General features: G+C 39.2%; 2 protein-coding genes across 2 annotated transcripts; one reads left to right on the forward strand and one right to left on the reverse strand.

The window, feature by feature from the left end:
• Positions 1-276: 276 nt before the first annotated feature.
• Positions 277-4128, reverse strand: LOC129925989 (uncharacterized protein K02A2.6-like). Its single transcript, XM_056027604.1, has one exon. The coding sequence runs from the start codon at positions 4126-4128 to the stop codon at positions 277-279; it is 3852 nt and encodes a 1283-aa protein (XP_055883579.1).
• A 2978-nt stretch (positions 4129-7106) lies between these two features.
• LOC106061582 (sortilin-related receptor-like) lies at positions 7107-15233 on the forward strand. Its single transcript, XM_056027898.1, has 4 exons — positions 7107-7267; positions 10605-10715; positions 14388-14504; positions 15004-15233. The coding sequence occupies exons 1-4, from the start codon at positions 7174-7176 to the stop codon at positions 15135-15137; spliced, it is 456 nt and encodes a 151-aa protein (XP_055883873.1). The 5' UTR covers positions 7107-7173; the 3' UTR covers positions 15138-15233.
• Positions 15234-15509: the final 276 nt, after the last annotated feature.

Raw genomic sequence — 15509 nt, forward strand, 5'->3', positions numbered from 1 at the left:
ACAACATTCCGAAACGAGCACATGGCTAGAAACATCCCTCTTTCACCACGAACATTGTAGACAATAACCTTTTCACATACAGTGACACGATGATACTACGATACACTGATAACATTTTCAACAGACAACATTGGTATATGCACAACATTATAAATAGGAGTAGAACATATAATATACATAGAACATAATATACATCAATATTGAAGGCTATGCAGATCTAGCAAAAAATGTAGCAAGAAAAAAAAAACAACGAAAAAAACAAAACTTGAGGGGTTGTCACCACTTGCCCATGTCATAGTCCTTGTGCCACGTAGGTGTGGTTCTCGTTCGCCCACTCCTTCTCACGTTAGGCTCTGCTCCGTGAGCCAAGGGTGGGATCCCATCAGGGCCGGCGCTGGACTCTAAAGCAGGGTGTGGTGTTAAGTCTGTGGATGAGGCATCTAGTGGTGCCTCATGAGTTGCCGTTTCGTCATCTGAAAAGATGTCTGAGTAAGGGACATTCCTGGGCCGGATGTGCACTCTGTTCCTAACGTAGGTACCGCCCGTTGTTCCCTTCACGGTGTAGGACCGCTCACTGTTTCTCATAATGATTTTGCCAGGCCGCCAATCATTGTTTCCTGGACTCTGGAAGTAAACGTTTTGGTCCACACTCAGCCGGGGCAGGTCTCTTGCTCTTTTATCATAGTGTTTTTTTATGGTGTACCTGTGACGGGCTTTCGCCCCCAGGCCTTCTGTGTAGCTTTCAGGCTCAAGGGGTTTATTCAGGGGTAGAAGTGACCGTGTTATTCTGTTCAAACACAACTGGGCTGGGCTATAGCCACAGTCCTGTTTGGGAGTGTTGCGAAGTTCCAGCAGGGCTTCGTATTGATCATCTCCGGTTCCGATGGTCTTTCTCATCATGTTTTTGATTGTTTTTACTGCGGCCTCTGCTTTTCCGTTGGCTTTGGGGTGTCCGGGATCGGACTTGATGTGCGATATGTTCCATCTGTTAGTGAATACGGCGAATTCGTGAGACATGTATTGAGGCCCGCAGTCAGAGATTAGGACTTTAGGGACTCCGAATCTGGCAAAGTGAGCTTTCAGTTTTCTTATCACCTCGGTTGAGGTTGATGTTGTTAATAAGTCAGCTTCGATCCAATTTGAGAAATAGTCCACTGTAATCAAGTATGTTCTCCCTTGGATCTCCATTAAGTCTGTTCCAACCTTTTCCCAAGGTCCTTTCCCTTCATAATGTGGCCTCAGCGTTTCTCTTTGGTTGCTTGGCTTATTCTCTTGGCAGGCAGTGCATGAGTCGGACATCTGTTTGATTTCTGCAGCCATTCCTGGCCAGAAAATCAGAGCCCTCGCCCGCCTCATCATGCTGTCGTATGCTAGGTGGGAGGCGTGTAACTTCTCCTTCATCTCTGAGCGCATGCTTTTGGGAATTAGTACTCTCTCCCCCTTGACGATGATTCCATTACTTATACTCAGGGTTTCGGCAAAGTCATAATAGGGCCTCAGAGCCGCGGGAGCGGCAGTTTTCTTGACAGGCCAACCGTCTTCAATGGTCTTTCGGAGAGCTTGTAGAGTTTCATCAGCATCTGTTTCGTTTCTAATTCGGTCTAGCAGTGGATCGGGAATATCGACGATTTGTTGGATGTTGAGGTTCAATATTTCTTCAGTAAATGGCTTAGTGTTGCATGCACGGGACAACGTGTCGGCTATGTACAATTCGTTTCCGCGAACCCACTTGAATGTGAAATCATATCTATTGCTTCTCATGATGAGGTTCTGTAACCGTCTTGGGGCTTGGTTTAGGGGTTTTTGTAGGATGGTAGCAAGGGGTTTGTGGTCATTTAAGATTGTGACGGGTCTGCCAAAAGTGTATTGATTGAACCTCTCAAGTCCGAAAACTACTGCCAGTAGTTCTTTCTCTATTTGAGCCCATCTCTTTTCCGTTGGTGTTAAGACTCGTGAGGCATACTCCAATGGTTTCCCTTCCTGCATCAACACGGCACCAAGCCCATCTTGGCTGCTGTCGACCTGAATTTCAAGGGATTTGGCTGCGTTATAGAAACCCAGCACCGGGGTTGTTGTTATCATTTCTTTTAGTTTCCTAAAGGCGACTTCGCATTCCTCATTCCAATCAAAATCCGTTTCTTTCTTGGTGAGTTCCCGCAGGGGGTGTGATATGGCTGACAGGTTGCTAAGGAACTTTGATAGGTACTGCACCATACCGCAGAATCGTCGGACTTGCTGCGCGTTTGTAGGGCGATCCATGTCCACTATGGCCTGCACCTTCTTGGGGTCTGGTTTAATGCCTTGTGCACTGATGACGTGCCCCATGAATTCGACCGCCTCTTTTTGTTCCAATGTTTTGCTCTCGTTCAGTATTATGGACTTTCTTTTGCATCTTTCTCGCAGATTTTCCAGTTTTGCCTTATGGTCCCACAACGCCTCTTCCATTGTTCTGCCACACCCGACTACAATGATGTCGTCGGCGACATTGATGCAGCCGCTGAGGCCTTCCAGTGCTTGTGACAGTTTTCTCTGGAAGATTTCTCCACTGACGCATAGTCCGAAGGGCAGCCTTGTCCATCTATAACGGCCGTAAGGTGTTATCATTGTTGTCAGGATACTTGATTCTTTGTCAAGGCGAACATGCCAATAGGCTTCTTTAACGTCAAGTTTCGAGAAGACTTTGGCGTTCTCGAACTGGGGTAGAGTATCTTCAAATGTGGGGAGTCTGTAATGCTCCCTTTTCAAGACTCTATTCAAGTGTTGTGGGTCTATACAGATTCGCAAATCTCCGTTTTTTTTCTGGACAATGGCCATTTGACTGACCCAATCCGTTGGCTCCTCTACCGGGACCAGTATTTTTCTCTTCACGAGTACATCAAGCTCTTTCTTGACTTTGTCTCTGTATGCGAAAGGAATATTGCGGCATGCAGACACCACTGGAGACTTGCTTGCATCGATGGTTAGTTTCGCTTCTCCTAGGTCACCTAGGTTATCGTTGGTTGGCTGTACTTGAGAGACAAAGTTGTTGTCGTTGAGTGTAATGAGGTCCAGTTCTTGACACGTTTTCAAGCCTAGGAGGCATTGGAAGTTATTTCCAACGACGACGAACTTCACTACAGTTGTTTTCCCAGTTTTTGGGTTTGTCATTGGTAAATCAGCAACTCCTTCTGGCTTCTGTTCAGTCATGTTCCACATTCTTAGAGTTTGTGTGGTCTCCACTGCTTGACATCTCTTGACAAATCTTTTACAAATGATGTTGACGTCGGCTCCTGTGTCTAACTGGAATTTCACTCTTTGACCATTCACTACGAATTCAGCCGTGAGCCTGTCTCTTGTCGACTGGAGTGCATTTATTGTATTTAGCCACTCTGGCTCGTACCCTGACGCCTTGTGTACAAGTGTGCTTCCTTTTACTCTGTTGCACTTTCTTGCGAAGTGGTTTCTTTCCCCGCATCGCTTGCATGTCTGTCCCCAAGCCGGGCATGCTGTTTTATTGAACGCATGGTGTCGTCCACAGAATCGGCACTCTAAGGGTGTAGCTGTAGCTTTTTGTGTTGTTCTTTCCATTTTGTCAACTTGGGCCTGAGCTTCAGCTCGTATTTCCTCGACACTGGTCGTTGACTGTTCGAAGGCTCTGCAAATCTCAATTGTTCTTTTCAGGGACAGCTCTGGGCATGCCAGGAGTTTTTCCTGCACTTTTCTGTCTGAGGAGAACACTATTTTGTCCCGGATCATCCTGTCTGGCTCCTTAAAATTGCACTTGTTTGCCTGGGACTTTAGCTTCGTTAGGTAGGTTTCAAATGGGGAGCAGATGGGTAATTTCCAAAAGCGGAACGTCTCTAACACTTCGTTGTCTCTTGGGTTGCAGTAGTCGTGTAGCTTTTTCACTAGTGTCTCCGGGTCGCCCTCGTCCTCCCCTTCCTGGTATGTGAATTGGTCACTGACTTCGATGGCCTGTGGGCCGGCACAATGTAGTATGATGGCCTTCTGTTGGCTTTTGGGCCTTCCGTAGGCCCCCGTCGCCTGCAGATATATTTCCATCTGCCGCCTCCACCGTCTGAAATTTTCGCTAACGTTACCTTCCGTTAGCTCCAGGCAATGGGGTGGAGTCAGTAGATTTTCCGACATCTTGAGTAACTCAGTCTCAACTGTCTGATTTATAAATCTCTTGGTTGCCTCCCTTGATAGGCCTAAGCGTACGTGACCTTGTGGGTAGACTGTCCGATATAGCTCTCAATTTATCATTAATCTCTCCCTTGACGTCTAGTCTTCTACTTCTAGCGAGAGTGAAAGCACTTACGTGGTTCACTTTCCGCTGCCACCATGTTATGTATGTCCTGAAGAATTGAGGCAACAATTGTCGTAGTTGGGCCGAACACTTTTAATCATCAACATAGGACGCCATCTTAGACAGGAAGGACATGTTCACAACAAAAGACGCATAACTCACAATGACTAAGGGCTATAACTTACATATCAAATATTAACAGTAGTCACTTCACATTGATCAGGGCGAAAGCACATTGTAAAAAAAAAAATCTCTCTGTGCTGTGTAAATATTGTTTTCAATATAGCTGTTCCTTTTGGGCTGAATCTTTAGAGACACTGCTGGCCTAATAGAGGACCATGAGTTTGATTTCTAATATAGTCTTTTATAAGTAAACTGTTTTGAGTGCACCACCAGATTCAAGAGAACACTGAAAAATGCATTCTATTCCTCTGATCTGATGTAATATACTCTTCTGATGTTATGTGATTAGCACATCTGATGTAATATACTCTTCTGATGATATGTGATTAGCACATCTGATCAAATATACTCTTCTGATGTTATGTGATTAGCACATCTGATGTAATATACTCTTCTGATGATATGTGATTAGCACATCTGATGTAATATACTCTTCTGATGTTATGTAATTAGCACATCTGATATAATATACTCTTCTGATGTTATGTGATTAGCACATCTGATCAAATATACTCTTCTGATGTTATGTAATTAGCACATCTGATCAAATATACTCTTCTGATGTTATGTGATTAGCACATCTGATCAAATATACTCTTCTGATGTTATGTAATTAGCACATCTGATATAATATACTCTTCTGATGTTATATAATTAGCACATCTGATGTAATATACTCTTCTGATGCTATAAAATTAGCACATCTGATGTAATATACTCTTCTGATGTTATGTAATTAGCACATCTGATGTAATATACTCTTCCGGTGTTATGTGATTAGCACATCTGATGTAATATACTCTTCCGATGTTATGTAATTAGCACATCTGATGTAATATACTATTCTGATGTTATGTAATTAGCACATCTGATCAAATATACTCTTCTGATGCTATGTAATTAGCATATCTGATGTAATATACTCTTCTGATGCTATGTAATTAGCTCATCTGATATAATATACTCTTCTGATGCTATGTAATTAGCACATCTGATCAAATATACTCTTCTGATGTTATGTAATTAGCACATCTGATGTAATATACTCTTCTGATGTTATGTAATTAGCACATCTGATGTAATTAGCACATCTGATGTTATGTAATTAGCACATCTGATGTAATATACTCTTCTGATGCTATGTAATTAGCACATCTGATATAATTTATTCTTCTGATGCTATGTAATTAGCACATCTGATCAAATATACTCTTCCGATGATATGTGATTAGCACATCTGATCAAATATACTCTTCTGATGTTATGTAATTAGCACATCTGATGTAATATACTCTTCTGATGTTATGTAATTAGCACATCTGATGTAATATACTCTTCTGATGCTATGTAATTAGCACATCTGATATAATATACTCTTCCGATGTTATGTAATTAGCACATCTGATGTAATATACTCTTCCGACGTTATGTAATTAGCACATCTGATGTAATATACTCTTCTGATGTTATGTAATTAGCACATCTGATGTAATTAGCACATCTGATGTTATGTAATTAGCACATCTGATGTAATATACTCTTCTGATGCTATGTAATTAGCACATCTGATATAATTTATTCTTCTGATGCTATGTAATTAGCACATCTGATCAAATATACTCTTCCGATGATATGTGATTAGCACATCTGATCAAATATACTCTTCTGATGTTATGTAATTAGCACATCTGATGTAATATACTCTTCTGATGTTATGTAATTAGCACATCTGATGTAATATACTCTTCTGATGCTATGTAATTAGCACATCTGATATAATATACTCTTCCGATGTTATGTAATTAGCACATCTGATGTAATATACTCTTCTGATGTTATGTAATTAGCACATCTGATGTAATATACTCTTCTGATGTTATGTAATTAGCACATCTGATGTAATATATTCTTCTGATGCTATGTAATTAGCACATCTGATATAATATACTCTTCCGATGTTATGTAATTAGCACATCTGATGTAATATACTCTTCCGACGTTATGTAATTAGCACATCTGATGTAATATATACTCTTAGATGTTATGTAATTAGCACATCTGATATAATATACTCTTCCGATGTTATGTAATTAGCACATCTGATGTGCCTAAGAAAAATCGAAAAAATCTTGGAAGACAACGGCCACCCGCTCCATCAGAACTACGCCAGGTCGTCGCGAAGTGGGCGACTGCTGTCAATCAAAACAAGAACGGAGCGGTACAAAAACTCGTTCGTACCTCACTCGGTCAGACTCTATCACCGCCACTCATTGATCAGGGAACATGAAATGCACCAAGATACCTGTGTGTAGTCGCTGAATGAACTCTTTATGTTGTCTGTTGTATTTATGTGTATTTTTCATTGTGTTGTCTTTATATGAGAAACGAGTCCTTGTAATCACAACAAATTTCCGTAAGGATCAATAAAGCAGTCTTAGTCTTAGTCTTAGTCTTAGTAATATAATCTACTTTCAAGATGTCATGAGGAGGTCACGTGAATAGCCGACATGACACGAAACAAGACCTACATGACCTTACAGAGTAAAATACAGGACTCACTACCTCAATAGCAACACAGTTGGACATATTATCAACAAACTCTCGTTTAATCTCACTGCTGTGTGCTGGTATATAAAGTCAAGGCTTGAAAGCAAAACATTGGCACGGTTTGAAACCCACCTTTCATTTGCTTGTGTTGTACAATGAAGCTATTTCTATTTCTCCTATTCGTTCTGGCTGTCTCTGCTGGAAACAGAAGACCGGCCAAGAGCAGAAGTCAAAACCTGATCAAAAGATGTAAGCTCTTAAAAAAATAACTTATATTTAGTTGCTTTAAATAGACACTGACAGTTCGATAATTCCTTCAACCTCTTTGGAAGGGTTTCCTTCATATATTAATTTAAAAACATTATTACATACTTTAAAAAAAAAAATTGAAAATTGAGTTCTGTAATCTTTAAAAAAATGACTCATCAAAGAACAATGACTGTATAGTCCAATTAACTCATCAAAGAACAATGGTTGTAGAGTCCAATTAGCTCATCAAAGAACAATGGCTGTAGAGTCCAATTAACTCATCAAAGAACAATGGCTGTAGAGTCCAAATAACTCATCAAAGAACAATAGCTGTAGAGTCCAATTAGCTCATCAAAGAACAATGGCTGTACAGTCCAATTAGCTCATCAAAGAACAATGGCTGTAGAGTCCAATTAGCTCATCAAAGAACAATGGCTGTAGAGTCCAATTACTCATCAAAGAACAATGGCGGTAGAGTCCAATTAGCTCATCAAAGAACAATGGCTGTAGAGTCCAATTACTCATCAAAGAACAATGGCTGTAGAGTCCAATTAGCTCATCAAAGAACAATGGCTGTAGAGTCCAATTAACTCATCAAAGAACAATGGCTGTAGAGTCCAATTAGCTCATCAAAGAACAGTGACCGTAGAGTCCAATTAGCTCATCAAAGAACAATGGCTGTAGAGTCCAATAAGCTCATCAAAGAACAATGGCTGTAGAGTCCAATTAACTCATCAAAGAACAATGGCTGATAACTTTGTTTGGATTAAAAGCAGATATTTCAGCACTGATATCTTTTAACCAAGACAGCGAAGGTGTAATGACACGATTTCTAGTCAAATGATGAGGACATCTTTAAGACTGAATCTTATGACCTTATGAGCTATTTAGAAATCTCGGCATCATTATTATACGACATAATATTTGATCTCTAGACATAGTATAAGATCCAATCTCTTAATCTGGTCTAAAGTTTGATGCATATTTCTGGTGTTTGTAAAAGCCAAACTCTTTTAGTGTAACCGATGTCCCAAATATCAACTTTTTGATCAATTAGACATTTTTAAAGCCCCCTAATAATGTGTGTGCACTATTTTAGCAAAGTAGAATCGAAATAAAAATCAATGTGTAAACAAAAAGCAGATCTTATCTTGTTAATTAGAGAGACGAGCCCCCACTTTGTGAGTACTGTGACTCTCGCCTCACCGTGGAACATATCCTCGTTGATTGCCCCAGATACCAGGATGTCAGGGAGAAATATTTTAGAGCCACTAACTTAAAAACACTATTCGGTAATGTCGACCCTGGGAAGGTACTGGGCTTTGTCCGGGAAGTGGGGTTGTCTACGAGGATCTGATTTATGAATTTGTGAACATATACTATTTACATTAGATTTTTACCAAATTATTAAATTTTTACTACCTTTACTATTTTAACTGTGAATAGACCTTGATTTTAATGATTTAACTGTATGGAGTTTGGCCTTTGTTGTGTAGAGAGAGAGAGAGAGAGTGGTCCTTGGGGAAATGCAGGCACGACATGGCCTAAAATTGTGCCGATGTGCCTAAAACCAAAACCAAACCAAACCATCTTGTTAATTACAGAAGTTCCTTCAAAAGAGAAGATAATTACATCCTAATAGTACCCACGTGTTAATCTAGCCGTCTATATTTCTTTTTTAAATAGCTTTTATATAGCGCAACCTTCATGATTATAGCATGATCAGAGCGCTATGATCCAATCTCATTTGTGGACCAGTGGGGGGGGGGGGGGAGGGGGTATCTTGGGGAAGGTTTTTTCGTGCCCCTGTTAGTCGCTCAATAAACACAACTCTGCTCAAGTCGGGTGTTGAGCCTCGAACCCATTTCATAGGAAACCAAGCTCAGGCGTACTTAGCCTCTCGGCCACACACCCCACATATATTAATCGAAGACTCTGTTAAGTCATTGGTTTTACTGTCTGATTCAGGCAATCCGTTCCATGTTCTATAACACTAAAGAGAAGGAGCACTTGTAAGACTTTGTCCTAGAATATGGAATAAGACATGAGAAAGATTATTGTTTATAACTCTAGTATAATAATCTTCAATAATGCTTGATCGATTTTCAAGTATAAAACTTAATTTCAAGATCTAGTATAAGGCTTAATCTCAATATGTAGTATAAGGCTTAATCTCAAGATGTCTAAGACTTAATCTCAAGATTTAGTATAAAACTTAATCTCAAGATGTAGTATAAGGCTTAATCTGAAGATGTATAAGACTTAATCTGAAGATATTGTATAAGGCTTAATCTCAAGATGTATAAGACTTAATCTCAAGATGTATAAGACTTAATCTCAAGATGTATAAGACTTAATCTCAAGATGTATAAGACTTAATCTCAAGATGTATAAGACTTAATCTCAAGATGTATAAGACTTAATCTCAGGATGTATAAGACTTAATCTCAAGATGTATAAGACTTAATCTCAAGATGTATAAGACTTAATCTCAAGATGTATAAGACTTAATCTCAGGATGTATAAGACTTAATCTCAAGATGTATAAGACTTAATCTCAGGATGTATAAGACTTAATCTCAAGATGTATAAGACTTAATCTCAAGATGTATAAGACTTAATCTCAAGATGTATAAGACTTAATCTCAGGATGTATAAGACTTAATTTCAGGATGTATAAGACTTAATCTCAGGATGTATAAGACTTAATCTCAAGATGTATAAGACTTAATCTCAAGATGTATAAGACTTAATCTCAGGATGTATAAGACTTAATCTCAAGATGTATAAGACTTAATCTCAGGATGTATAAGACTTAATCTCAAGATGTATAAGACTTAATCTCAAGATGTATAAGACTTAATCTCAAGATGTATAAGACTTAATCTCAAGATGTATAAGACTTAATCTCAAGATGTATAAGACTTAATCTCAAGATGTATAAGACTTAATCTCAAGATGTATAAGACTTAATCTCAGGATATTGTATAAGGCTTTATCTCAAGATGTATAAGACTTAATGTCAAGATATAGTATAAGGATTAAGATGTATAATAAGGCATAATCTCAAGATATTGCTTAAGGCATAATCACATTATTATGTGTTAAACGTGTTATTCTATAAGTTCCCCTTTCAGAACTTGTGGTCTTTAGGGCAGATGATGTAAAGGTCATCTGTTTCTGTGGCCTACGGTTAACAACTTAAACTTCTTCATGTAACCGCCAACGGATGTTCGTTGGGTCCTCTTTGTGTCATCACCTACATTAATTAAAAATAATTAATATTTTGCTTTTTTTTTTTAATTTCCTTTCACCACGTGACCTGTGTGGATGACAGTGGCGTGTACCAATAAACAGTTCACCTGTAAGAACGGTCAGTGTGTGGACATCGAGTGGGTCTGTGACACGGTGCACGACTGTGATGATTTCTCAGATGAGGTCAACTGCCGTAAGTACAATATACTCTCGTTTACCCGCCATAGAGCTATTTTAAGTAGATGGCGCGTATTAATACTAGGCGCTGTCCAGTTGTAGTTCTGACAGCCACCCTGGAGGCGTATTCATTAACTTACACATACATTTGAATAAAAACTGCCAGGATGGCTGCCTGGTCGTGTGATATGCGCTCTGGACTGTCGTCTTGAGGGACCAGGGATCGAGTCGTGCCCACCACCGTTTCCCCGCTGTTTGGGCCAGGATGAAATAATCTTCAATTTTAAGGAAACATTCCAAACGTATAATGTGGTGGACATCGAGTGGGTCTGTGTGATATGCGCTCTGGGCTGTCGTCTTGAGGGGCCAGGGATCGAGTCGTGCCCACCACCGTTTCCCCGCTGTTTGGGCCAGGATGAAATAATCTTCAATTTTAAGGAAACATTCCAAACGTATAATGTGGTGGACATCGAGTGGGTCTGTGTGATATGCGCTCTGGGCTGTCGTCTTGAGGGACCAGGGATAGAGTCGTGCTCACCACCGTTTCCCGCTGTCCTTAAGTTTTAGGCCAGGATGAAATAATCTTCAATTCTGAAGAAACATCCCAAACGTATAAAACAAACTAACAATCAAAGCTTGAAATCCTCTGTTGTGAACAGTAAAGTAAAGTTCCCCCTTTCAGACATTGTGGTCTATAGGGCAGATGATGTAAAGGTCATCTATTTCTGTGGCCTAGGGTTAACGAGGGTGTCATGTGGCCAGCACAACGACCACAACGCCTTTCCTTTTCCCAAACTGAGGGTCAGGTATCCATTAGAGCTGGGTGAGCGCAGAGGCGCCCAAAAATCCCAAAAATGAAAATCCCAGTCTTCACCAGGATTCGAACCCGAACCCCGGTTCGGAGGCCAAGCGCTTTACCACTCAGACATCGCGCCTCCTTTTGTAAGCAAAATAATAAAAGGTAATATTTTTATTAAAAACATCTACAAGCTTTCAATATCAGTGTAAAAAAAATATAAAAAATTTAAACAAGAGATGTTCAGTGCTGTCCTAAAAGTAACTCAAGCTACAACTGAGGGCACCACTGGCTTGGGGGCTCCCAGAAAGGGTTTCAATGATATTTTCAATCTCTTTGAAGAAAAGAGTAAAGAAGACATATCGTTTCTTATAACATGGGGCCCCATGTCTCAAAGAGCTTAGGGCCGTATAAAATCTAAATCCGGCCCTGTAGATGTTAAAGGATTTATATGTTATTTCTCTATTTACTTAAAACTTCAGCTTCGCCTATCTCTTTGTTTGTTGGACCATTGGGGCACCACACATGATCTGTCGATTACTGCTATCCTCGTAATTCAGTATTCATAATGTCTATAAATGCCTTTTTTTTTCATAGGCAACTGTTTTCTTTTATACCCGGCTGATCCAGTAACATAGGTGTTTCCCAAAAGTGGGGTACGCGTACCCCTAGGGGTGCGGGAAGAGTTTGGAAGGGTACACGTTTCACTTCATTAACTACACAATGTTCAGTTAATACATTAAAATAAATTATGAATTAGAGAGTTTTTAATGTACCAATAAAAATGGCAATAGAGATGTTTTGAAACTTCGCCAGGTGGAGAAGAATGTCTAGGTGTCCTAAAATATTACGCTTCATTTCATATGGCTGGTTTAAAATGGCCAGGATAGCCACGTATTGCCACTCTCTAGCAGTTTGTTTGTTTGTTTTACTTATTTCGGATGTTCCTTCAGAGTTGAAGATAATTTCTTCCTAGTCCAAACCTCGCGCAGGACGACGGGGGATGGGAGCGGGCAGGGTTTGAACCCGGGACCATCGATAAATCTGAACGACAGTCCAGAGCGCAAACCGCAAGACCAGGCAGCCATCCAATCAGTGTTGAGCTGGAAAAGGGGGGGGGGGGTTAAATTACAGTGGGTCCAGCCAGGCATGTTCTGGGGGGGGGGGTAAATTATAGTGGGCCCAAGTTCTGGATTACATCTTGACTTTTCCAACTACATACTGATGTGAAGCTGCTTTTTTTTTTCAGCATTTGTAGATAGTAGAACTAAGTAAAAAAAAAGGAATAGACTGTTAGACTCGGAACAGCATCTTAGATTAAAATTAGCAACCAGGAACCAAATTCTATTTTCTATCCTCTTGGCACAAATAATTTTATTCTTCTCATGCAAGTACATGGGAAGGGCGGGCAGGGGTACTCAGCGTTACAAAATTATATTTGGGTTACAATAATGTCAAACGTTTTGGGAAACACTGACTTAGGTAATATGTGTTACATCGGTCTGCCGAATTGTTGATAATGAGAAGATAGCGTGTGTTTATTCTGAGCGCGTTATATTTGTGCTAATGTTATGTTCGTACTAACCAACAGACGAACTAGACATACACATGATTAAAGGGGAGGTATCCCTAGAGAAAATCGAGTTTTGGGTCTAGGATATCGATTTTTAACTAATAACATAATTAAGTAGATCAATCATTTTTCATTACATTACAATCATTTTTATTGCTTAAATCTGTTTCTAAAACATGTTTTTTTAATGTTTTTGTAAGGGTTATGAGACAAAATCTTAATAAAATTTATACTTTAAACTCATTTTTCTCAAAATGTTAGTTTTTGCACATGTCATTATATCTTACTAGGAATTTCTCCTAAACTACTTGATAGATTTTGATGAAATTTGAAACACTTCTTAAGGACATCATTTACTTTACTCGTACAATGAGTTTTTTTCAATATTTTATTTACTTTTTTTTTAAAAAGTAATTTTAATTAATATATATCCTGTTTTTAAGGTCTAAAATATAGGCTACTAAAAATTCAAAAATTTGTAAAAAATTTAACATACTTAAATCTTTAATTCTGACGTTGTATCAATTTAGAGGATCCTTTTTTCTTATCTTTTAATTCAATTTTATCTATTTCCGATCAATAGTTTTTACAAAATTCTGAGTTTTAATTTGTATACAATAAACAAGATGGCCGCCGTTACCATGGCAACCATCATTCAAAAAACTTTTTTTTTAGTATTATTTATTTTAGAATATCATTATATGTAACCATAACAAATTTCAAAGGCCTAGCTTTAGAAATAACAAAAATAAGATTTTCAGGGATACCTCCCCTGAAGTAACCGTGAACAGACTAAGTCAACTTCAGAAGCTTCAATATGATAATTTCATTCAGACCGGGAACGGCGTAGTCTCTGTGGCTAACGTCATAGATCAGGGGTTCTCAACCTGTGGGTCGCGACCCCCCTTGGGGGTCGATTGACCATTTGCCAGGGGTCGCCTAAGACCATCGAAAATATGGATTGTTATTGTCTACTCTTCTATTGCTGTATGTGTGTGTCGGGGGTGGGGGTCGCGGCAGGGTGGGGGATTGTAAAAAGGGGTCGCCGAGCTTAAAAGGTTGAGAACCGCTGTCATAGATGGTACCTCAAAGAATGCCTATCAAGAACTCCTTCTAATCTCTAAACTACAGCCCCGCTTTGAATTAATGTCGTCATATCTGTGTGTTCACTATCGGTCGCCTAAGGTGTGTCCTTACAAACAATAGCATTTTGGCCAAAAAGCAACATTAAACAATACCCATTTACAAACTTCATAACAGCGCACTCATGTTATATTGAGAAGAGGAATAATGTTAGAATTCGTTTGTCCCTACCACAGCCACTGATTGTTCCCATCCTAACCAGCTGAAGTGTGCCAATGGACAATGCACTTCCAGGGATTTCATCTGTGACGGGTCCAACGACTGTGGGGATCTCTCGGACGAGAAGGATTGTGGTAAGTACAGGGGTCAAAGGTCATAGCTTGAACAACTTATCTTATCTTATAAAATACAGACGTTACTTCAAAAAAGAAGATGATTACCTTCTACGCGTCATGTATTTAGTCATGCAATAATTGTTCAATGTTTAGTTTTACATACAAACAATAATGCAATGATTGTAGTGATTGGTAAAACCATTTCATATGCCGAGGAAGTGATTAAAACCAGAATAAAATGTCATCGGTGCTCCTTTCAGACTTAGCGATCTATGGGTCAGATGATTTTTAATAGTTCATCTGTTTATGCTTAACAAGGCTGTCATGTGACCAGCACAACGTCTAACCGCTATTACTCTTCTTAATGTCAAGCACCCATTGAAGTTGGATAGACTTGGGGGTGGGGGGGGGGGGCTAAAAATCACGGAAAGTCAGAATCTTAATGTTCATCTGGGTACCCGAGATTTCTGTCTTTTGCAACGCCCCTGATATTTTAAAAATTCTCCCTATTTCCTAGAACACTTCCCCTGCCCTGACGGCGAGCTGAAATGTAGTAACTTTCTGTGCATTGAGTCCTACTGGAAGTGTGATGGCTACAACGACTGCGGCAATGGCTGGGACGAACAAGGCTGTACTACCACTGGAAAGTAGTCTACTCATTAGTTAGTGCTTACTTTGTAGTACATACTCTTTGTAAAAATATCGCATTCAAATGTAAATTATTAAAATAAAATTCCCCTTTTAAAACTGGCGTGTTTCAGAATTTATTTTTGTTTAAGTTTGAAATTTGTAAGGGATTTTTTATTAATTGAGGTAAAACTTTAAAATGTCTCTTTTTTGTCAAATAAATATTTTATTATTTTAACATGTAATATACTGAAACAAATCTAAATAGCTTTAGGAGCATTTTGTTAAAGTCTAAGTTCTCAAGATTTCTGAAACTCTCATGTTTAAAGCTCAATGGTCTCATGGAATATTAACAAAAATTAAAATCTGTATCAGAAAAGTGACCAGGGCTGCGCA

Source organism: Biomphalaria glabrata, chromosome 4 (genome assembly GCF_947242115.1).
Source record: "Biomphalaria glabrata chromosome 4, xgBioGlab47.1, whole genome shotgun sequence".
Classification (NCBI taxonomy): domain Eukaryota; kingdom Metazoa; phylum Mollusca; class Gastropoda; family Planorbidae; genus Biomphalaria; species Biomphalaria glabrata.